Source organism: Cetorhinus maximus, chromosome 17 (assembly GCF_964194155.1).
Source record: "Cetorhinus maximus chromosome 17, sCetMax3.hap1.1, whole genome shotgun sequence".
Taxonomy (NCBI): domain Eukaryota; kingdom Metazoa; phylum Chordata; class Chondrichthyes; order Lamniformes; family Cetorhinidae; genus Cetorhinus; species Cetorhinus maximus.
In genome coordinates, this window is record NC_135895.1 from 89,481,511 (window position 1) to 89,505,869 (window position 24,359).

Below are 24,359 nucleotides of genomic sequence, written 5' to 3' on the forward strand. Positions count from 1 at the left end.
AATAGAAAGTCCAGCCAACTCATCTATCCAGTCACAGTATCCAATTGCTTTTGCAATGATGCCAAGGTTGCTGTGTCTACAGCCATACCAAGAAGTCACAACATCAATAGTTATACAGTCACCAGCCCAAATAGAAGACAAAAAGATGCAACCTTTCTGCTGTGAACAGGCTATAGGAAACATTATGATTGGGAAGATGTGAAGTAAAATGGCAATCTTTATCCTATGTAGAAGTTGTCCAAAGGCTAACTGTAAAAATGAAGAGAAACAAGAGAAAAGGCCACATGGTAATTGCACTAAATTTTCATTTATTCATTCATGGGTGTGTGTGTCACTGGAAAGGGCAGTTTTTTTGCCCAACCCTAAATGCCCTTGAAAAGGTGGTGGTGAGCCGTCTTTTTGACCAATGCAGTCCTTGTGGTGTACGTGCACCCCCAGTGCTGTTGGGGGTGGAGTGGGGGGGGAGATGGGGATGGTGGCAGGTGCTCCAGGTTTTTTACCCAGTGACAGTGAAGGATCAGTGAAAAAGTTCCAAGTCAGGATGGTGTGTGGCTTGGAGGGAAATTTGCAGGTGGCGGTGTTCCCACATGTCTGCTGCCCTTGTTTGTCTAGGTGGTAGAGGTCATGGGTTTGGAAAGAGCAGTCAAAGGACTGGCGAATTGCTGCAATGCATTTTCTATATGATACACACTGCTGCCGCTGTGTGCCAGTGGTGGAGGAAGCAAACGTTTGAGGTGGTGCATTGGGTGCTGATCAAACAGGTCACTCAGTCTTTGATAGTGTTGAGCTTCTTGGGTGTTGTTGGAGCTGCACTCTAACCAGTCTTATTCAAAGAAGAAATATTTGCTTAAATTATACAGGTATTAATTATCGTGTTACTTCTTAAGGATGACATTCATTAAAATTTAATCTGTGCAGCTCAATTGCATAAGCAAGTAAACTGTTAATTTTGAGATTTGGGAATACATTCTACTGACCATTAACTTCTTGGAGGTATTACTTGCGTCACCTGTTTCAGAAGCTAAGTGGGCTGGCTAGATTCCAAGTGGCAGAAAAAAAGCCTTAAACCAAATGGCTTTTACTCCTACAGTTCAGTTCCTTATGTTTTTTTCCCAATAAATACACCTCATTAATAATATAACTTTTGCAGTGGGGTGTGGGAGTGGTAATTGATGACAACCTTGCAGTTGGATAAGACGGTCTCAGACAATGGAGAAAACATATTTTAGTTATATTTTTTTCCTGATACTCACTGGTGATAATGTCCAAGTGACCTTTCACCAATGGTGCAGACAACAAACTCTTTTCCAGGTTGAGAATGCAACTGGGTAACTTGCCACAAATAAGCACATGGCTCCAAATTTGTATGAAATAGGTAGCATTTCTCTGCTCTGATGAAGTACTATTACTTTGTGAAGATGTGCAATGTTAACCGAGCTGTGCAAATGTCGTACAATGCAACTTAACTGAAGCTGGACCAAGGGGTGTTCAAATGTCCTGGTAGTATGGCCACTGTTTACCGGACAGGCAGGCTGGATTGGAGAGAAGGAGAGGGTACACATGCAACTAGTAATCCATTAACGTTATTGAGATTTCATTAACAAACATGATCTGAAAGGACATGGGAAGCCATGCTATCCTTATAATAGCTTCATACTTTGTATAGGTAGATCTATCTATATAATATAAGCAGTCTGACCCTTAAGGGTCAGCAAGGATCTCAATTTTTATATTTATTTAAAAAGTGTTCTAAACTATTTTCAAATTGCTGTTCATTAAAACTCCCTGCTTTTAAACTTTTAACATAAAGTGCAAGTTATTTTGACAAAAAATCTTCACTGAAACAAAGCATAAACCACTGCTATTGCGAATGACTGTTTAATTATTGCATATTGTAACGTAACAATCACCATGAAATATATTTCAATACATATTTGTTTCTGTAGTTTTCCATTTGTAGTCATGCATCTGGCTTGGGTTTAACCTTTTGATGCGGCATACTGTCGCAGCATCTGTGAGATGTCCTTAGAGTCAGTCACCTCTTCAGGTAGGCACCCTTCCCCGTCCTGAATGGTGGGATCAGCCCCAGAATTCAACAACAATTCCACGATATCAGCAAATTCGCAGGCAGATGCTAGAAGTAGGCACAGAGCAAAGTGTAAGTGAATATATATTACATTTCTGTCACATAAGCTAACTCTATACTGCATGATTAAAGTGAAGGAGCCTCAAGTTGTTCTCTGTTGTTTTTTAAAAAGCATCATGTCCCTTCTTAATGAAAGAAATTGATGGAATAGAGTAATTGTGTTCAGAACCAGCACAGGTACAAACAATACAGTACCAAAGCTTAAGATACCACTAAATTTAGCAAATCATTTTTACATTCTCAATTATCAAGTTGCAGTGTACATTCAGCATCTCCCCATGACTGAAATTGGGAACTCATCATGGGCATTTATAGGTGTGAACATATGGCCCACCGCTTAGTGATTACTAGAGGCTAATCAACATTACCAATCCCAGCAGCTATGTTTTTAACTTCATGCCACATTTCTCGTAGATGTTGGAGTAAGGTTCATGTCGATGACAGCTATAGTGAACAAAAGCAAGCTGCTTTCCATCCTGTTTAATTTATAACTATAATTGGGAAAGATCAAAAACAAAAACCATCTATGATCTTCTCCTTTATTTTGCACGGAATTTTCAGGGGAGCACAAAGAGACTAAAAATCCAATTAGGATATCGCCAGATGTCAATTGCATATCTAGATATGATCTGCACTCTCCTGAATATACTTTTACTAACACTCTCCAATAACAAACATGATTTTTTTATGACTATCCATCATCATCTTTTTTAAAAATGTGCAAATTTCAAATGTTTTATGATAATGAGTAGTTGAAAGACATCCCTAATTACCAAAACAGGGCAGTCAAATGTGATCAAAAATACCAATATCATATGGGGGTCGGGTGGTTATTACATATTGCCATAAGTATAACAGTCTTTGCAGTGTGATTATGGAAGAGAGAAAGGGAAGAAAAGGCAGGAGGGGGAAAGAGTGCCTTGCATCTTTGATCATACGATGAAGCTATATTATTAGCAAGATTGTTTTTAGATTCTGTAATTACTTCATGTTAATTCTTTCGAGTTATCAACAGTCACAGATTGCAACTCTTTTGAGTACAATCACAGTTCTTGGTTTCCGGGAGTGGGACATGAACCCACAACCTTCTGATTCAAAGGCGAGGGTGCTATGGACTGAGCCACAGCTGACACCTCTTCATGTTAATGGTGGAAACTTATTCAGATCTATGAGATTACTGGGCTCAGTAACTTGTTCCCACTAGTTCGCTTGATGTCATCAATATTCACAGCCTAATCATATATATTCATTTCTAAGTGTAGGGAACTTGGGTATCTGTCCTGAGACAAAGATTAGTTAATCACAGTTGAGTTCTGTTTGAAGAATGTATTCTACAGGGAGTCACATCAGCTTTTGGTTTGGTTCGATCTAAAACATTACATGTTTTATATGCTCTTTCTCTTACTTAGAGTCAATTCAATATACCCAGGCCTGATGAATATAACATCAAATGTTATTAAATATCCTGATCAGCAAGGCATGCTATAAAACACATGCTCTTGTAACACTCTGGAAAGTTTTTTGTTTTCTGCACAGACTATATAATTACATGGCTACTGGCCAGTAACTACCAAAATAAGAGTATACAGATCATGCATAATTTACAGTAACATTACTTTTGGTCTAATTCATGTTCATTAAATCTTGCTAATGACAAATAGAAATAACAGAAAAGGTTCTGCATTCCATAACTTATCAAGAATATTGGATACCTGCAAGTGATTAACTGAGCCTAGGTTGGTCATAAAATGCCAAGCAGTTTCTCTCTGTTCATCTATCAATGATGGCATTGTAGTTGGAGACAGTTACATTCTGAGTCTTTTCTACCATCTTCAATTTATAGTTTAAGCTTCTGGAATGCAAATTTACAGTAACAGTCGAATCCCAATAGCCTTCACTACTCCAATGTCTAGGTAAAGTTTTGGTAGCATGCCTAAGATAACGTGCAGTGAACTTTAGTGAATTACCTTAGCTACTGGAATGATCTTATCCTACAGGAGGATTTCTTCCATCTACAAAAGCGATCACAGCAAAATTAACTGAAATGATAAAACTGAAACAGACTTTTCGGCCCAACCAGTCACTGTTAGTGTTTATCCCCACCTAATTCCATGTGCCCAGCTTGTTCCCATGTCCCCTAGTTCCCCTTTCCTATAACCACCTGTCTAACCTATTAAATGTTGACACCGTCTCTGCTTTATTCACCAACTCCGGCAGTAGATTCCATGGCCACACAACACTGTGTCAAAAGGTCTTTCCCCTTCTCTTTCCTAAATCTCTTACATCCAAATATACATCTATGTCTGTCCGCACCCCCCACTCCCTCCCCCCATTTCTAGAAACTGGAAATAGTCTATTTCATTTACCCTGCTCCAGTCCTTCATAGTTTATTACACTTCCATCAAATCACCCATAATCTCATCTGCTGTAACATAAGTAATCCTAAAATCAGGCTTAATTTCATATTTTTACCATCAAGCTATTTCTTCTAACAATAGCTAATATGCACACATATTTACAGTAGAAATTAGATTATCCAGCTTTTGAAATCATATTTTCTACAAATGGTGATTCTTTCCTTCTCTTTCTCACAACTGCGGAAGCTACATTAGTACAGTGCTGTCCAATACTTGGCCATTTGTGGTGAATCAGCCACAGATATGTGGCGAATTGCTGCTGTTCATTTTTAGAGCCACACAATACTGAGTTGTGTTGAAGTTGGAGCAGTGGGTATGAGTATCTGTGTCACTCACTGAACTGCTATTTGTCAACTGTCCGTAACTGAGCAAAGAATCAATCATGTTGCTGTTGGACAGAAGTCAAATATCAGCCAAACCGAGACCATATTTAACAGAATATAGTTCAGTTGTTAGGTGTCTAGTGACTTCGAGTTACTTACACAAAGAAGCAAAAAGTTGCCGTTTCTTACCTTATTTGGGTACCTCTAAATGACAATACATTTAGATCTGTGGGACTGCTCTGTAAAGTGCCATTAAAGTAGGGCTGGCTTTTGGAAGGAAAGCGATCCGATTGCTCTCAAATTTTTCTTGGGAAATCTAGTGACATAGGGAATGCTGACTGAAGAACCAGCTTTTGCTTAGATGGTAGTTGGTGGTTTCCACAAAACAGCTGAAGTGTGTGAGAGATGGACAGTGCTGCATGGCTGCCCAGAGAGTTGAAATGGACAATTCTGGCAAGCTGCGGCAGTGCAGCACCATGCAAATATGTTCGGTCTTCACCTTAACAGATTTTTGAAATGAACTGAAAAGAATAGGGTGCTATTGGCATAAAAGGAGATTACAGGAAATTGGCCATGAACCGCAAATCCATTAAGTGTCCAGGCAGTGTGTTCAGAAATGGCAAGTGACACAGCATAAGCAAGGCAAGAGTGCAGAAGTCAATACTTCGAGATTCGTCAATTCCTTTCCCTCCCTGAGTCTCCCAATATTTAAATTCTGATAAAATAGACAGAGTTTACTCTTGAAGAAATTTTTTTTGAAATACAGAGTACACGGTCAGTAATAGAACACTTAAACAGATTGTCACCCCCTTTTAGAGTGTATACAGTAGGCTTGCTTTATGGAACAGAGCAGAATGGACAGTAGAATCCTTTTGGAACTGCTCCACTGACTCTTGCAGTCAGTGTATCAATCTTGATTGCTGACAGTTTAAATTCTCAAACCCATTTTCCAAAGATTGCGCATTTGTATTAGTAATATTGCATATTATTTTGAATCACGTGGTGAAAATGGTGACCTGGTCACCACAAGTTTAGCAAGCATAGAAATCTTACTGAACAACACCACTAGTCAGATCCAATTCTTGAACAATCTGACTTACTTAAATAGCCCTGAAACCATAGAGAGGGATCCTTGAATTAAATAACTGACAACTCAATACAAAATGGAGTAGGCAGTCGATTAGTGTGATTTGATTCCTCACTGAAACCTGTGGGTTATCTCTGTGATCTCCTCAAACCTACACTCCTTCAAGATCTCTGCAATCTGACCAGTGCAATGTTGTGCAACAGGATTACAGTGCTTGCCAAGCTTTTGGTGATTAGGTCACCATATTCACCGCACTACACAAATATATGCAAAATTAAGAAAACAAATGCACAATCTTTTGAAATAGGCTTGAGAATTTAAACCATCAGCAGTCAAGACAGATACACACTGCGAGAGACAGGAGAATAGTTTTAAAAGGGTTTTGCAATCCATCTGTACTGCCAAGCAAGCCTGCTGTAAACACTCTCAAAGGGTGGTGACAATTTGTTAACCAATGTGATCTCTTTCTAACAATTCTGGCCTCTTCAGCATCGCTGATTTTCTTTGCTCCACCAGTAGTAGTTGTGGTTTAGCTAGGCCCTAAACTCTAGAACTCCCTCCCTAAACCTCTCTGTTTCTCTCTCCTCCTTTAAAATGCTCCTTAAGGCCTATCTCGTTGACCAAGCTTTTGGCCACCTGTCCCAATATGTCTTTATGTGGCTCAGTGTCAATTCTTCTTCAATAACACTCGTGTGAAACATCCTGGGACACTTTACTATGTTGAAGGGGCCATTTAAATGGAAGTTGGTTTATTTGGTTGTCTATAACAACATGTCACATTTATTCTGGTTCAAGCCAGGGATGTGACGTTTATAATCCTATGTATTGTAACTGGATTTAAAGGGATAAAACTAGATTTACTTTCTCTTCATAACACCATAAATTCTTTTGAGAGATAAAAACACTCCTGTTCAGATGGATTGTCTTCATCAGCAACAGTGGCACTTACATAAGATTATAATCACCTTTCGAACTCTATATTAGAATGCATTTTGAAACAACTCCTCAGCATCTTGCAACATTTTAATTTCATTTGGTGATGTGGGGGAGGGCTAATTTGTATTTTTGTCTTGGGAAAGATTGCTAGGCCAGACACCAGTTGTCAGTTCACTCCATCATCCAAGGTACATAATAATGGCGAATCATTTTGATATCAATCAATGTAAAGTTATGCAGAAATAACTTGCAGCGGATTATTACCAAGGAAGTCGAAATCAAGTATATATTGAATCTCACGCACTGGGAACTGCATTATCTTTACAATACACACGCACATACATGGGATCTAGAAAACAAAAACCATGACCAGCTCTTTATTCTTTCTAGTGCTAAAAAGATTACTTGTTTAAAAACTATGAATTATGCCTTGTTCTTTCTTTTTCAATTTCAACTGAAATGGGTTTCACCATAGACTTAGTGAGGTTGCAGAGCAACATCCATGATGATGTCATGTAATACAAAAAAACTTTATGGGGAAGGATTCACCAATTCACTTTTTACAGACCAAATATTCACCTCATGCAAAGAACACTTTCTTTTTAAACATAATGGCCAAGAACTTCCAATCAGAGTCGGAACCCTTGTGTCCGACACTAATCAGCCAGAAAGCTATCCACTTAGCTGCATACATGGAAAAGGCTCCAACTTCTGATCCATGATGTAGATGAACTACCTCAGTGCAGGAAACCTCGCAGACAGTAGCACAGAGAACCTGCGCAGAAGATACACGCCATTTTTACGGCACTAGCTGCCATAAGGTAAGTTGAAATGTCTGGTGTGAATGTTAGTGAATGGGTGATTAGATGAGTGGATGAATGAGTAAATGGGTAATTGGGTAGGGTGTTTGAGGTAAGTGGGTAGGGTGGCAGGTGGGTGAGACGGAAGGTGGGTCGGTGGGGTACTCTGATTGGGAAAGGTTGTCACATCGGTGCCTAGTCAAGTCAGGGGTGCTGAGGGTTGGGGGCGAGTGGTGGGGGCTAGTCAGGTCAGGTCAGGAATTTAGCGAGGGCCATTGATTGGGGTCAGTTGTACAGTTACCCAGGAGTTAGACTAGGATCTTTCGGTCTAAAATTTCCTGGGTAACTATTCAGGTAAGTAAGTCAGAACTGTCCAAAGTCTCCGGAAGGTCCCGGGGAGCAGGGGCATTGCCCATCAGAAGTTCACAGGAAACTCCCATGTAGTCAGTGCGTCTGGACTTCTGCGGTGTTCTGAAGCACATCTTGGGGAGTACATCTGGTCTCTGATGATACGGAGACCGGAAGATCTGGTCCAATGTGAATTTATATCCACAATAAATAGTAATGTAACTGATTTTGTATCATCGCTGGGCAGTTGTTCAATTATCCTACAGAATGGGCATAAACGCACTCATGTGATTCCAGTCTTTATATAGTGGAAAACAAACTTTATCAGACCGTGCAACTTAAGCAACAAATCAGGTCTACTGTTGTAAAAAATAAACAATGACTAAGTCAGTATAACAGCAGGTTTTACTTGATTACAGAATATTTAACTTACACCTCCTCAGGTATTCAAAAACAATAAAAGATACAATATTTTGCTAACTCTCTTAGTAACGTTAAAACTTGGATCAGGGTCTGCAACATAAAACTTACATGTCTAACTTGACGGCTCAAGAGAACTGAAAACGTGTGATATATCTCTCATACCCTTTGCAGTTCAAAACTATGATATATCTATCAAAAAGTGTCTTCCATTATGAACAAAGTTCCCTGAGCACCCAGATAACAGATCCAAGCATTAATGCGGTAAAGCCTGACCTTAAACTGATTGGTTTCATGAGAAAGCAAGCAGCCATTTCTACATGCTTTGCTCTTAAAATGTATTTGCATATGAACAATGTGTTGCCTCTGATTTTGCTCAACTACCTGTTGCAGTAAAATGACCAGCCACCTCTCAAATGGGTAATTCAAAATATATAGATCGTATGTTGGTTCTGCCCACTGTTCACATTGCTCCTCTCCCCTCCTGAAAGTGCTGACTCAACCACTGCTGGTTGTAATATAGTGCACTGTGAGGCCTGATAGGGGGATACAGATAACTTCTGTTTGTCCTTACCCAGTGTCCACACAAATTTGCAGCAGGTATTGCTGGGCAACAGCCAGGAGCAAGAACACTGATAGTGACTTTTGAGGGGATATGAACCACACTGTACAGAAAATAGGTATTGTATAATGTAAAATAAAAACCTAGGAATAAGCTAGGAGCGAAACTTCAATCAGCATCAGTCTGACTCAGTTCTTACATCTCAGTCAGACAGTTGTGAGTGACATTCCTGGAGAAAGTAAACTAGAATGATACTTCTTCAGGGAAGGCATTTCTTGAAGAGACTGATACTGTAGTGCAGACTGAAGGAACGCTGTGACATGAGGCATCTGTCTCAGTTATTAGGTGGAGATTAAAGCCAGCATTTCATTAATCAAAAAGGATTTTCCTACCTAACATCCATACTTCAACCAACAGAACCAGGTTAACTCTTATTATTGTTTGGGAGGATGCTAAGCCTTCAAAATAGCTGCTTCAATTGCCTACCAAATAATAGTCACTGCACTTCCATGTTATTTATTCTCACAAGTTTCTGAGTTGATAAGGCACTATATAAATGCAAATCTTTTTTGAGAAAAACATTCACAAAATCTGTTTCTCTTCACATCACCCTCGGGACAATTGAAGTGCAGACCTGTATCTCATTCCCAGTTACCTAGGACTCATACATAATATAGAACACTTTTATTTTTACTAGTGTAAAATCTCATTATTTGAGAAGGTGGAATTATTAGTAATGCTCATTGATTTTGTGTTACAGCTACACTTTACCAAAGGACAACCTCAGCATATTCCATGAGTAGAAAAACCTTCAGAACAGGACTGATGAATTGGAACAGCTATTCTGATAAGCAGGAAAATAGCAGAGCAATAGCTCCTTATGTTCATATAGAAAGCTACATAATCTGTACTCAGTTGCAAGACAATATAAAATGTAGCTACCTACTCTACTGCCATCATTTTAAAAAAATTCTTTCATCGGATGTGGGCATCGTTGGCTGGGCCAGCATTTATTGTCCATCCCTAATCGCCCTTGAGAAGGTGGTAGAGAGCTGCCTTCTTGAACCGCTGCAGTCCATGTGGTTAAGGTGCATCTAGAGTGCTGTTAGGGAGGGAATTCCAGGATTTTGACCCAGTCCCTTCACTGTATTTACACCACAGGGACTACAGTTGTTGAAGAAGGTAGCTCACCACCACCTTCTCAAGGGGAATTAGGGATGGGCAATACATGGTGGCCTAGCCAGTGACGCCCAAATCTCATGAACAAACACAACTATAAACGGGCACCAGCAATACAATGCCCACACGGTGTACACTGGGTGACACACACACATGCACACGGTTTCTCCTTCTTTATGTCATGCACCCAACAGGGTGACCAAACAGCATACACCTCAGCCTCAGTCAATACTAATAACTGGCCAGTGAAGTGAGACATTGTGCAAACTTGACTTGCTCTCAAGTTCTCCCCCTCCAATCCCCAAGACATCTCCCAAATGGCCCTACTCAGATGGTGAAGCACAAACCTCCAATATGCCTCTCCCAATTCCCAAAAGGAATGACCGGTCTGCTTCCAAAACTAAACTGAAAGCTCTTTCTTAATTAATTGAAAACTCCATCAATTTTGAGAGGAACAACTGCTAAAACCTGTTGGAACAAAGGAACCAGCATAATGGGTCGGATTTTGCTGTAACAATAATTGCAAGGATAACAGCACCTTGATTTATGTGGAAATCAGACAACAACTTGCAGCAACCACACATGCGCAGTTAATCACGGGAATCTGGAAGCTGCTGTTCAAGATTTGCTGCGCTACCAAAAGCTTCCTGAAGAAGGCATCTTGCTGTCTGACTGACCATTTACATGTATCGAACGACACAAAGTTGTTGTACTTACCTCAAAAGATACAGACTAAATTTGGCAGAAAAAAATTAGTGCTTGTCCATTCCAGCCCAATTACCTTTCAACAGTGTGTTAAGTCTTAATTACTGCGAAACAACACAAAGGAAACTTCTACAACCGTGGAGTTTCATTCTTTCAGATTTTAATTATTTAAAAATATATTTTCTTTTACTTTGTCTCTTTTAACTCTCTCTTAATCCAAGCTCTCTTCTTGCTTTGCTTTCTTTATCTCACATGACATTGAATACAATACTGTGCTCCAACTTACATTTCTTGGTTCAGACTCTTGTTCATTCTTCAATCTGATTGGTTAAGAAGATACATTCAAGTGCCTGTAGAGGGCATAGTGCTTATTAGGATGAAAAATACATTTTTTTGGGGCACTCTGAACCTATCTTTTATATGAAAGGATCAGAGCGCTCCACTTCAGTACATAAGGTGTGTATTATGCACAGAACAATGTACTGTTAGGAGAATTAAGAGATTCTAAAATTAATAGAATGTAGGTGTTACATCTAAACTCAGCATCACAGGGGCTGAGCAGAGAAAAGTTATCCAGGTTTCCTGTACTTGACAAATGCACTGTGAACACCAGGGTCGACTGTGATGCCCTCCCCCACGCAACTGAATAATCTTACTGACTACGGTCAGATGTACAGATTGGCCTCTAGGATGAAATAATGTAGGGCGCCAACACTCATGGAACTGTACCCAGTATTTGGCACTGCCTCCAGAGAAGCAAAAAGAACTGAAGTATGATAAAATACACCTGCATTTATTGCTCATCCTGGTGGAGGTGATAGCCCCTGCTTTGTAGTGAAAGGTTGGCTTGCTAGGCCAGCTCTGACGGGTACAAAGAGTTAATCACATAAAGTAGGACTGTAGGTGGGGACAGCAGATTCCCTTCCCTTAGGAACACCAGTGAGCCAGTTGGCTTTTTATGACAATCTGGCAGCTCTTATGGTGATTCTTTCTGGTGCCAGCTCACAAAATTACTAAATTTATTGAATCTGAACTCATGACCTCTGGTGTTGCTAGTCCGGCGTCATAACCACTTCCTTTCCACCGCAACAACTGACTTATACTGCAGTGGCACTGCCCCATGTGACTTGTGCTGCAGTGCCAATGGCCCATGTGATACATGCTGCATTTTTATTTCAACAAATGTACAGAAATATAGCGTGTGTGTTATGGAAATTCTCAGTATGCAGATTACAAATATGCATATTTATAAAGGATGCAAAAAAATTCAGCATCAGCCGGGTTAAATAATACTGTAAAAGCTTGTGTCATGCAAAATGAAATACTGACTTTATCATTGCAAGCTGCATATAAAAATGGAAAATGCAAGCCTGGTTATATTAGAAATCTGGATGCAGGAAATGCTCATGTAATGTTCGTGTAAGACTCAGGAGGTTAAACAGCTAAATTTATGGTGCTCCGGGACCCCCATTTGTCAAGTGACAGAACTTTGGCCTTGCACAGAGAGAAGGGAAAATGAATGCTCATCTCTTGCTAAACTTCATCAACTTGCATTATTCCAGTCGTTCGGCTCCCTGTGCTGATGCTCTGTCCCTTGCTGTCGAGGTCTGTCCTGATGGGAGTGAGGTAGCACAAAGCGGCAGATGGTGCCTCTGAAGCAAAGGGCTCCGAGGACACAGAACCCGCCTCTACACCTCATGTGACCCCCCCGCCCCCCCTCACACAAACCACCCCACAACCTTCCTCCGAGAACAGTTGTGATTTCCTCAGGGACTGCTTGTGGGCAATAAACTAATCCCAGGAGGGCTCTTGTCTACACAATAGGATACTGCTGGTTTGAAAACACACACACACACACACACACACACACACACACAGGGTGTCTGCTGGTTCAGGGTCATCATCTCTGCAACAAAAGTCTGACACGCAGATTAGAGAACTGGCCCATTAATATAATTTAGCACAAAATCATTTTGGTGATTTAGTAGATAATGTAAAGAAGCTGATTTATTAATTTGCTCAATTTATAGCACAAGGTCTGAAGATTGCTGTGAAAATGTAGAGATTGGGTTATTTGAGCTGCAGTTCAAAAAAAAAAATCACTGCAATACTGAAGCATAAACTTTATTGATAAAGCACATTGAAACCCATTTGTTAGTGTACTATGCTTGGTACTGTATCAGAGATCATTTTCCTTGAATCACAAATGCTGCAGGCATGCTTTGAATCTGGAGATTGTTGTAACCTGAAATTCATCAAAAAGGACCTCACTGCGTACACTAATAAACACTCTTCCAAAATAAAACTACTTGAATGATGACTTACGTAGACAATGTATGTCATGCATATAATGCAAACGACATATTTCACTTCAGTAAAAACTATGAGGATATCAACTGATACAAAATCAGCTCAATGGAAGCCTAAATCACTGAATATCGACTGTGGTTATATACAAAAAACATGTATGCCTGGAACTGGGGAAACGTTAAATTATGAGGATTGCCTGCATAGACTAGACTGGCATTCCCATGGGTAGAGAACATTAAGGGGTGATCGAATTGAGGTGTTTAAGATGATTAAACAAATTGATTGGATGGATGAAGAAAAACCATTTGCTCTACTGGGGGAATCCTGAACAAGGGGGTGCATAACATTAAAATTAGAGCTAGGCCATTCAAAGTGATGTCAGGAACCACTTCTTCACACAAAGGTCAGGGGAAATCTGGAACTACCCCAAAATGCTGCTGAGCCTGGGGCTCAAGAGAATATTTCAAAACTGAGGTTGATGGATTTTTGTTAGGTAAGGGTATTAAGGGCTACTAGTCAGGGCAGCCATGGTGTAATTGAATGGTGGAATAGACGCAAGGAGCTGAATGGCCTACACTTCTTCCTATTTTCCCAGTGTAATGCAGCTTCCCGTAATTTGCTGGCAGTAATCCAGTATCTTAAATAGTGTGAATGGACGACCTTGGAACAGCATCCAGATTGCCACAGGAGGACACTGAGACAGGCAGTCAACAGCACCTAGAGGAGAGTGCGAGTGGAGGACCCTAGGACAGGCAGTCAGCAGCACCTGGAGGAGAGTATGAGAGAAGGACCCCGAGCCAGGCAGTCAGCAGCAACTAGCACTAACATCACAGGGGGAACATAAGTTCATTGGCTGGTGAGAAACCATTGTTTGGGGATGTCATCAAGTAGCTGAGAATTAGAAAAACACATTATTTTTAAAAGAAGGGGCTGCTTACATTTAAGAAACACAGGCAATGGGGAAATAAAGTTGAGTCGAGGCCAGGTAAAATAAAGTTGCCTGACTAAACCAAAGTAAAATAATGTTAACACATGGAAAGTAAGCTAAAGCCATGGTAGGACAGCTCGGTCATGTGGGATGTGTGTCTTGCAATATGTGGGAAGTTGTGGATGCTACCAGTGCCCTAGACGACCACGTGCAGGAAATGCAGAACCTTGAGCTCTGGGTTTCAGAGCTCGAGCAGTGGCTGGAGTCACTGTGGCTCATCTGAGAGGCTGAGAGCTACATGGATAGCATGTTCAAAGAGGTGGTCACACTGCAGCTTAGGAGCCTGGAGGCAGAAAGGGAATGGGTGACAACCAGGCATTCCAAGAAAATTAAGCAAGTAGTGCAAGAGTTCGCAGGGGTCCCGCTCACCAATCGGTTTTCCATTTTGGATGCTGCTAAGGGCATTTGTTCCTCCCAGAAGTGCAGTCAGAGCCAAGTTTGTGGCACCACAGGAAGCTCTGCTGTACAGGAGGGGAGAAAGGTGAGGGGAAGAGCAATAGTAATAGGGGATTCGTTAGTTGGGGGAACAGATAGGCGCTTCTGTGGCCGCAGACGTGACCACAGGATGGCATGTTGCCTCCCTGGTGCCAGGGTCAAGGATGTCATGGAGTGGCTACAGGACATTCTTCTGGGGAAGGGTAACCAGCCAGAGATCATGGTCCATGTTGGTACCAATAATTTAGGTAGGAAAGGGGATGAGGTCCTGAAAGCAGACTTTGGGGAGCTAGGAAGAAGGTTGAAAAGCAGGACCTCTAAAGCAGGAATCTCAGGATTACTCCCAGTTCCACATGCAAGCGAGTATAGAAATAGGAGAATTGAGTGAATAAACATATGGCTGGAAAGCTGGTGTAGGAGGGAGGGCATCAGATTTCTGAGACATCGGGACTGGTTCTGGGAAAGGTGGGACTTGTACAAGCTGGACGGTCTACACATGAACAGGACTGGGATGAATATCCTCACAGAGAGATTTGCTCGTGGTGTTGTGAGGGGGGTGGGGGGTGGTTAAACTAGATTGGCAGGGGGATGGAAACCTGAAGGCAAATTCAGAGCAGGGAACAGGAGATGGAGAATTAGTGAGTGACTGAAAGACAGAAGCAGCACAGGTTAAAAAGTGTACAGCACAGGAATTTGGCAGTATTAATAGTTATATATGTAACTGCAAGGAGCATAGTAAATAAAGCTGAGGGCACAGGTAGACACATGGCAGCATGGTGTCATCGTGATAATGGAAACTTGGCTTAAGGAGGGGCAAAAATGGCAGGTCAACATCCCTGAATATAGAGTTTTCAGGCAGGATCGGGAGGGGGATAAAAAAGGTGGGGGTGTAGCATTACTGGTTAAAGAATCAATTACAGCCGTGAGGAGGGATGATATAGTAAATGAAGCATCAAATGAGGCCATATGGGTTGAGCTCAAAAATAAAAAAAGGGCAGGCACACTGCTAGGAGTGTACTATAGACCCCCAAATAGTGGAAGGAAGTTAGAAGAGCAAATATGTACAGATCTCGGAGTGCAAAAACAATAGGGCAGTAATCATTGGGGACTTCAGCTACCCTAATATCAATTGGGATACAAACAATGTGAAGGGCACAGAGGGTGCAAAATTCTTGAACTGCATTCAAGAGAACTTTTTTAGCCAGCACGTAACAAGCCCAACGAGAGGGGGTGCAATTCTAGATTTAGTCTTAGGAAATGAAGCTGGGCAAGTGGATGAAGTAGCAATGGGGGGGCCATTTTGGAGACAGTGACCATAATATCATTAGATTTAGCATCATTACGGAAAAGGGCAAAGATAGAACAGGAGTAAAAGTTCTAAATTGGGGGGAGACAAATTTTACAAAGCTGAGAGGTGAGCTGGCGAGAGTGGACTGGATACAGCTATTAGAAGGAAAAGCTGCGTCAAATCAGCGGGAGGCATTCAAAGGCAAGATTCTATGGGCACAGTGTAGCTATGTCTCCACAAAGGAAAAGAGCAGTACTGCCAAATCAAGAACCCCCTGGTTATCCAAAAGCATACAGGCTAAGGTAAAGCAGAAAAAGAAAGCTTATGACAGTCACAAAAGACTTAATACTGTAGAAAGCCTAGAGGAGTATAGAAAGTACAGGGGTGAAGTGAAAATAGAAATTATGAAAGCAAGGAGAGGATATGAAAAAATATTGGCAGGTAAAATCAAAGAAAATCCTAAGACGTTTTACCAGTACATTAAGAGCAAGAGAATAACTAAAGAAAAGATAGGGCCTATCAGAGGTGTACATAGTAACTTGTGGGTTGATGCAGAAGATGTGGGCAGGGTTCTCAATGAGTACTTTATCTCTGTCCTCACTAAGGAGAGGGATGATGCAGACATTCTAATTAAAGAGGAGGAGTGTGAAATATTAGATACAATAAGCATAGTGAGAGAGGAAGTATTGGTGGGACTGGCATCCTTGAAGGTAGATGGATTGTATCCCAGGCTGTTGAAGGAAGCCAGGGAGGAAATAGCGGATGCTCTGAGGATCATTTTCCAATCCTCATCAGATACAGGCGAGGTCCCAGAGGACTGGAGATCTGCGAACATTGTACCATTATTTAAAAACGGTGTGCGGGAAAGGCCAGAAAATTATAGGCCGGTCAGTCTGACTTTGGTGGTGGACAAATTATTGGAAACAATTCTGAGAGACAGGATAAACTGTCACTCAGAAAGGCATGGATTGATCAGGGATAGTCAGTATGGTTTTGTTAGGGGAAAATCATGTCTTACCAACTTAACAGAATTTTTTGAGTAAGTAACATGGAGGATTGATGAGGGTAGTGTAGTGGATGTTGTCTACATGGATTTCAGTAAGGTATGTGACAAGGTCCCACATGGCAGACTGGTCAGGGAAGTGAGATCTCATGAGATACAAGGGAAGGCGGCAGGTTGGATCCACAATTGGCTCAGTGACAGGAAACAAAGGGTAAAGGCCAATGGATGTTTTTGCAAATGGAAAATGGTTTCCAATGGTGTTCCACAGGGTTCAGTGTTGGGGCCCTTGCTGTTTGTTGTATATATTAATGATTAAGACTTAAATTTGGAAGGCATGATCGGGGAATTTGCAGATGACACAAAAATTGGCCGTGTAGTTGACAGTGAAGAGAATAGCTGTTGACTCCAGAATGTTGGTTGAGTGAACGGAGAAGTGGCAAATGGACTTCAATCTGGAAAAGTGTGAGGTAAGGCATTTGGGGAGGGCAAAGCAAGGGAATACTCAATAAATGGGAAGTTATTGAGAGGGGTTATTGAGGAAGTGAGAGGCCTTGAGGTGCATGTCCACAGGTCCTTAAAGGTGGCAGGACAGGTGGACCAGGTGGTCAAGAAAGCATATAGAATGCTTTCCTCTTTGGGCAAGGTATTGAATACAAAAGCAGGATGTAATGATGGAACTGTATAAAAAGCTGGTTAGGCCACAGCTGGAATTTTGTATACAGTTCTGGTCACCACATTACAGGATGGACATAATTGCTCTGGAGAGAGTGCATGGGAGATTTACAAGAATGTTGCCAAGGCTTGAAAATTGCAACTATGAGGAGAGATTGGATAGGCTAGTGCTGTTTTCCTTAGAACAGAGGGGGCTAAGGGGTGACCTAATTGAGGTGTATGAAATTATAAGGGGCCTAGATAGGGTAGACCAGAAAGACTTGTTTCCCCTAGCTGAGGGGTTAATTGCCAGGGGGCATAGGTTTAAGGTGATTGGTAGAAGGATTAGTGGGAACATGAGGAAAAACATATTCACCCAGAGGATGGTGGGCATCTGGAATTCACTGCCTAAATTATTGGTTGAGGCTGAAACGCTCAACTCATTTGAAAGGTACATAGATCTGCATCTGAAGTGCTGTAGCCTGCAAGGCTATGGACCAGGTACTGGAAAGTGGGGTTAAAATGAGCAGCTAGTTTCTTTTTTTCTCATTTTGGCCAGTGCAGACACGATGGACTGAATGGCCTCTTTCTGTATCATAACTTTTCTATGGTTCTAAATACAAACTACCTTCAGTTCCTTTGTCAAACACTTTGTAGAAACACAAACTGAGGAAAATATTTGCACAGAAAATTCACTGCCACATATGACAGCGCATTGAATTGTGAGTGTCACTGCTATGGTACACATACTTGAGTCTTTACATAACAATCTTAAATGAAGTTTATTTGAAGTTGCTGGCCTCATGCATCCTGGGAAGCATAAACCATGAAGGTGAAGCCACTGATTACACCTTACCATACAAATGATTCAATACACAGCTGCTGTCATAAACTCATCAAGTAAGGACGCCAGGCAAAATATCCAGAATACTATATATTACTGCCAGAGCTGTGGCTTAGCTGCTAATGTGTTCCAGTGATCAATGTAACTTAAAATTGAATGTTGACATTCTGCTTCTTAAACAAGAATGCCAGTGTAGTGTTACAACTTTAATCAGCAATCCGCCTCACTGGACTTGCTCAAGTTACACATTTACAGTGAAAATTCTCAGCTTGGGATCCCAGTCCAGATTGGGTTGTAATGTTGGAAATATTCTTCAGTCTGGCATCAGTGGTTTGTTGGAGATCTGTTCCAATATTTATCCTTGGAAAAATAACTGTAATACTTGACACATTTCACTGAATGCCATCCAAGTTTACAGGCTCACTCAGGGCAGCTTTCGATATAAACCCTGGGGAAAATCACATTCTGTTCAGACCATTCTGACCCAAACCAACGTGATTATTCCTGGCTGACAGCATAAGCAGAGTCAAAGGCTGCAGTCTGGGGAGCCTGCAAGGTTAGGGGACTAAACCTGACATCAACACATCATTCCCCTATTCTCTCATTGTGAAGGTCACAGATTTGTTTGCAGTCCTGATGCTTAACAAAAGCATGGCATGACATTCCCCATTATCAGTCCAGCCTTAATAAGGTAAAAGAAAAAGTGGTTTATTCATATCATACAAACAACCCAGGTCTCTAGACCAGTAGATTTGTCAATATGCTTTATTGTTTGATACATTTATTTCATCATCTCAAATACTTCCACTAAATACTTCACCCTTGTAGTGTATACTTCAACGTGTTCTCTCCAGACACAACCCAAGTTTGGAAGGACAAAATCCATTATCGTGTTGTTGACCGATTTTCGCAGTTCAAATGTACATAGTAAAAAGATTTCACATACCCCATCACTGCATCATATTAGAATCCTAGCATCAACATTGAGCTTTTAAAAAAAAATCTTCAACCGAATTAAAATTCTGATGCACGAATCTTTTGTGTGAGATGTAGAATTGATCAGGTATAATATGTGGTAAACAACATGTGCTGTGGACTACCGCAGGAATTAATTCCACGAAGTCCTGAGTTGAAGGACAGGTCTGTATTTTTCCAAGAACATTATTACTGCTGAAGGCACAATGCAGATTGGTCATAGGAATTTCAATTTAGAAAGGAGGCAGGAGCTGCACACAGTATATGATTAAAGCTGTTATTCACCTTTACTCCATTCTAACTCTGAGCCAGCAGTCACACACCCACCCAACAATATCTCACACCTCCCCACCATATGTGACAGCAAAGGGCTGCATCTCCTACTAGACTCTCCTGCTAATATGGCACTTATAAGAGTTTGACTGCAACAGCTATAGTAAGAAAAATCTTTAAGCGAATTCATAGAACCATAGAATGGTTACAGCATAGGAGGCTGCCATTCGGCCCATCATGTCTGAACTGGCTTTCTGCAAGAGCAATTCACTAGGCCCCACTCACCCACCTTTTCCCTGTAGCACTGCAAATATTTTGTCTTCAGGTAATGATTATATTATCTTTTCAAAACCATGATTGAATTTACCTCCACCATTCTCAGGCAGTGCATTCTAGATCTTAACTACTCCCTGTGCAAAAAGATTTTCCTCATGTCGCTGTTGCTTCTTTTGCCAATCACCTTAAATCGGTGTCCTTTGGCTCTTGATCTTTCCACCAATGGGAACAGTTTCTCCCTATCTACTCCTTTTTAAAAAATTCTTTCACAGGATGTGAGCCTCGCTGGCAAGGCCAGCATTTGTTGCCCATCCCTAATTGCCTTTGAACTGAGTGGATTAACAAGCCATTTCATAGAGCAGTTAAAAGTGAAACACATTGCTGGTGATCTGGAGTCACAGACTGGGTAAGGACAGCAGATTTCCTTCCCTAAAGGACATTAGTGAAATAGATGAGTTTTTATGACAATGGATGACAGTTTCATGGTCATCATTATTGATGGCTAGCTTTATATTCCAAGGTGGGATTTGAACCCGGTGTCTCCAGAGTATTAATCTGGGGTTTTGGATTACTAGTCTTGTGACATTACAACTATTGCACCATCTCCCCCTACATCTCCTGATCATATTCATGATGATTTTAAAATCCTCCATCAAATCTTCTCTCAGCCTTCTCTTTTCCAAGCAGAACAGCCTCACCTTCTCCAACCTATCCATCTAATTGAAGTCCCTCATCCTTGGATCCATTCTTGTAAATCTTTTCTGCATCCTCTCTAATGTCTTCACATTCTTCCTAAAGTGTGGTGCTCAGAACTGGGCACATGCTCCAGTTGAGACACAGGCAATGTTTTATACAGGTTTACCTTGATTTCCTTGCTTATGTACTCTATGTCTCTGTTTATAAAATCCAAGATCCTGTATGCTTTTATTAACCACTCTCTAACCTGCCCTGTCACCTTTAATTATTTGTGCACTTATACCCTCAGATTCCTCTGCTCCTGTACCCCCTTTAGAATAGTATCCTTTATTTTATATTGCCTCCCCTGGTTCTTCCTCCCAAAATTAATCACTTCACAATTCTCTGCATTAAATTGCCACTTATCTGCCCATTTCACCAGCCTATGTCCTTTTGAAATTTAACACTATCCCCCTCTCAGTTCACAATACTTCCAAATTTTGTGCCATCCGTAAATTTTGAAATTGTGTCCTGTATACCAAAGTTCAGGTCATGAATACATCTCAAGAAAAGCAGAGGTCCTAATACTGACCCCCAAGGAGCCCCACTATAAACCTTCCTCCAGTCCGAAAAACAATTATTTACCACTACTCCATGTCCTCTTCAAGTCTGTCACTATCCTTCTCACGGTTCGCTGTACTTCAAAGTTTTGTGTCACCTACAAATTTTGAAATTATCCCCTGTACCCCACCATTCCAAGGTTATTAGTACATATCAAGAAAAGCAGTGGTCCCACTACTGATCCCTGGAGAACATCACTGTATAACTTCCACCAGTGCAAAATACAACTGTTCTCCACGACTCTGTTTCCTATCACTCAGTTAGTTTCATATCCTGCTGTTACTGTCCCTTTTATTCCATGAGCTCTAACTTTGCTCACAAGTCTGTTATGCGGCACTTTATCAAATGCCTTTGGAAGTTCACGTACACCACATCAACTGCATTATCCTCATCCACCTTCTCTGCTACCTCATCAAACAAGTCAAGAAAGTTAATTAACCATGATTTGCCGTTAACAAATCTGTACGGGCTTTACTTAATTAATCTGCATTTACCCAAGTGATTGTTATTTTGTCCTGAATTAGAATTTCTAAAAGCTTCCCACCACCAAAGTTAAACTCACTGGCCTGTAGTTGCTGGTCTTAACCTTACAACCTTTTTTGAACAAGAGTATAATAATTTCACTTAAAGATGGCCTGAGGCTGTGAAAAGCTCTAAATAAATCCAAGTATTTCTTTCTTAATACAGTCACCCTACTAGTTAAGAAGCAATAAACAATGGATTTGATATTTATCATACACAACCAAAGTGTACATAAAAATTAAATATGAAGGCAAATGCCCCATGAGCTTGAAATAAATATTCAGCTTCTACAAACAGAAACAAGTGCATTGCTTGAAAACGCATTCAGTGTGTCCTCAGTAGCCTTGTCTTGTGCTGAATCTTCAACAATTAACAATTCCAGCTGCATCCTGTGTCCATACAATGTGTTTGACGTCACATGTAATAAGTCGAACTGTCAGTTTTAAGGACTGTTGTCAAACTCAGCTGTAACTCAGTGAAAGGGAGGAGAACCAGCTCCCAAGAGAACCATCAAAGAGTCGTAATATCCCAGTAGAGTTCACCACACAAAATAAAATATATAATTTATCATAATTCTTCCTTCAAACCTTCCTCTGGCTTAAGCTCACCTTTACATGAGTTGGTTTCCTCCTTGAATAAGAGACATTTGAATGACTGCTATTTACTTAATTATATCTTAGGGATGAAAAAGCACTGTATGTAATCAGTAACAACCATATTTAAAACATTTGTATAACATTCCATTATCCTCTATATTAATAAAGTTGCCTACCCATTTTTTTAAACAGGGCTTTGTTAAAATAGAGGGACAAGGAATTTCACATAAACACTATAAGTGACAAGGAGAGCAAGCAAGATGCCTAGTAGGCACATCAGTCCTCCAAGACAGTGCATGTCTTTACATACATGACAGAAGACAGTGGAGCTTATTGGTCTTCCAACTAAACGAGGTGTGTACAGAAGGCAGTTTTGATGTAAAACCTTCAGTGCATGGGGGAACATCGAAGTGGTGGAGCACAGCAGCCTCACTCTTGGAAATTTGTAAAATGTACAGTTCTCTAGTATACCATTGCGAATTTTGAACCTACATGTCACATTAAGGGGCACCAACAGCAACTGGGAGTGCTGCACTATCGCAATCAGCAATCTTTAAAAGCTATAAAGTATTGGCAATGTACTGACAAGAAGCTTGTAGAGAAATGGAAGGATTGAGAAAAGCAGGTAGAATTAAAGGGACTTTATCTGAAGGCTTGCTCTTCAAATCAATTTGTCTGTGCTGCAATTTCCTTCCTTAGTTACACACCTCTGAGATCACCCACCCAAGCCTCTATCTGAGTTTGCCCACACCCTGCATACCTGCTCCATGCCAATGAGCTCCATGTTAATGCTTCAAAATCACTTCCAGACTTTGTTTAAAAATAAGAAACATAAAGAACTTTCAAATAAACTAATTCACATTTGAACTTTGGATAAAAGGGAAACGGAGAAGACCATAAGCTAAATTTAATGCTTCCTCGCTGGTGGCTTTGAAGGCAGGGGTGAGGGGGCACATTAATCCAGCAGGCGGCCTATCTGCCCCTGCCTCACTGCAATTATACCCATGGCAGGGGTGGAATTGGGTGGCCCGCCTGCCTGTGGGCCAACTGAGGCCCTTAAGTGGGCAATTGATGCCTACTGCATGGTCTCATCCCCCCACCATTTAACAGGTAACATGAGAGGCCCATGCCAATCAACTAGTCTGGTAAGTTTCACTGCACAGCCTGATGGACGGCAGTGGGGGTGATACCTCTCTTAACTGGCCCCCTGGCCCTAATGAACAGCTCCAAGGTGTACCTATCCCCCACCCCCCAGCTGTCCTTCCCCGATGGCCTCTCAAACCCAACTCTCAAACTCTTACAGAAGTCCAATCCATCGCATCTCATCATCCGAGTGCAGTAAGAGTAGGGGCCACAGCTCTCGCTGGTGCTACTGATACAGTGGGGACAGCTGGCTTCTGATTGGCTGGCAGCTTTCTGAGGCGGGACTTCCTGCCCTTGAGGGGTGAAAATCCTGCCTCAAGCCTTTTAACGGGGTAGCAATTCTTCCCCTGGTGGGCTACCCCCACCCAACCTTTTAGCAGGGGGGAATGGGGACCACGGCATCCTATATAATTCAGCCCCATAAATCTAGTCTCAGAAATTGACTTTTTTTTTTAAAAAAAGCCCCAGAAATTCAAATACCAAAAAATTATAGTTTTATTTAATAGAAAATAAATATTCTCTTTAGTTAATTGACTCTATCCCAAGGAAATAAAGGAACATTCTCAATTAATTCAGAGAATGGGAGGGAGACAACTGAGAAAGCAAGAGCAAGTGTCTGCTGGAGAGAGAAACATATAGAGATAAAAAAAGAGGGAAACGTTTCTATTTGTGACATTCAGCTTATGTCTGAAGTCATAGGTACTCACTAGTATATAAAGGGGCAGCAGAAAAAAATTGTCAATGCCTTTGACTTGTTTGGAGTGAAAGCCGAGTTTACTCAGAAAATTGGAGGATTTTGAAAATTCCCAGAACTTCCACCAAAAAAAATGTTAATA

The 24,359-nt window shown here is 41.1% G+C and overlaps 1 protein-coding gene across 1 annotated transcript in view; it reads right to left on the reverse strand.

Annotated features, from left to right (window-relative positions):
- Nucleotides 1-1,862: 1,862 nt before the first annotated feature.
- acbd6 (acyl-CoA binding domain containing 6) overlaps nucleotides 1,863-24,359 on the reverse strand; it is a 207,196-nt gene continuing 184,699 nt past the window's right edge. The window contains exon 8 of the mRNA XM_078561560.1: nucleotides 1,863-2,134. Within this exon, the coding sequence (XP_078417686.1) occupies nucleotides 1,980-2,134 (155 nt within the window). The 3' untranslated portion in view covers nucleotides 1,863-1,979. The remainder of the gene's footprint in view (nucleotides 2,135-24,359) is intronic.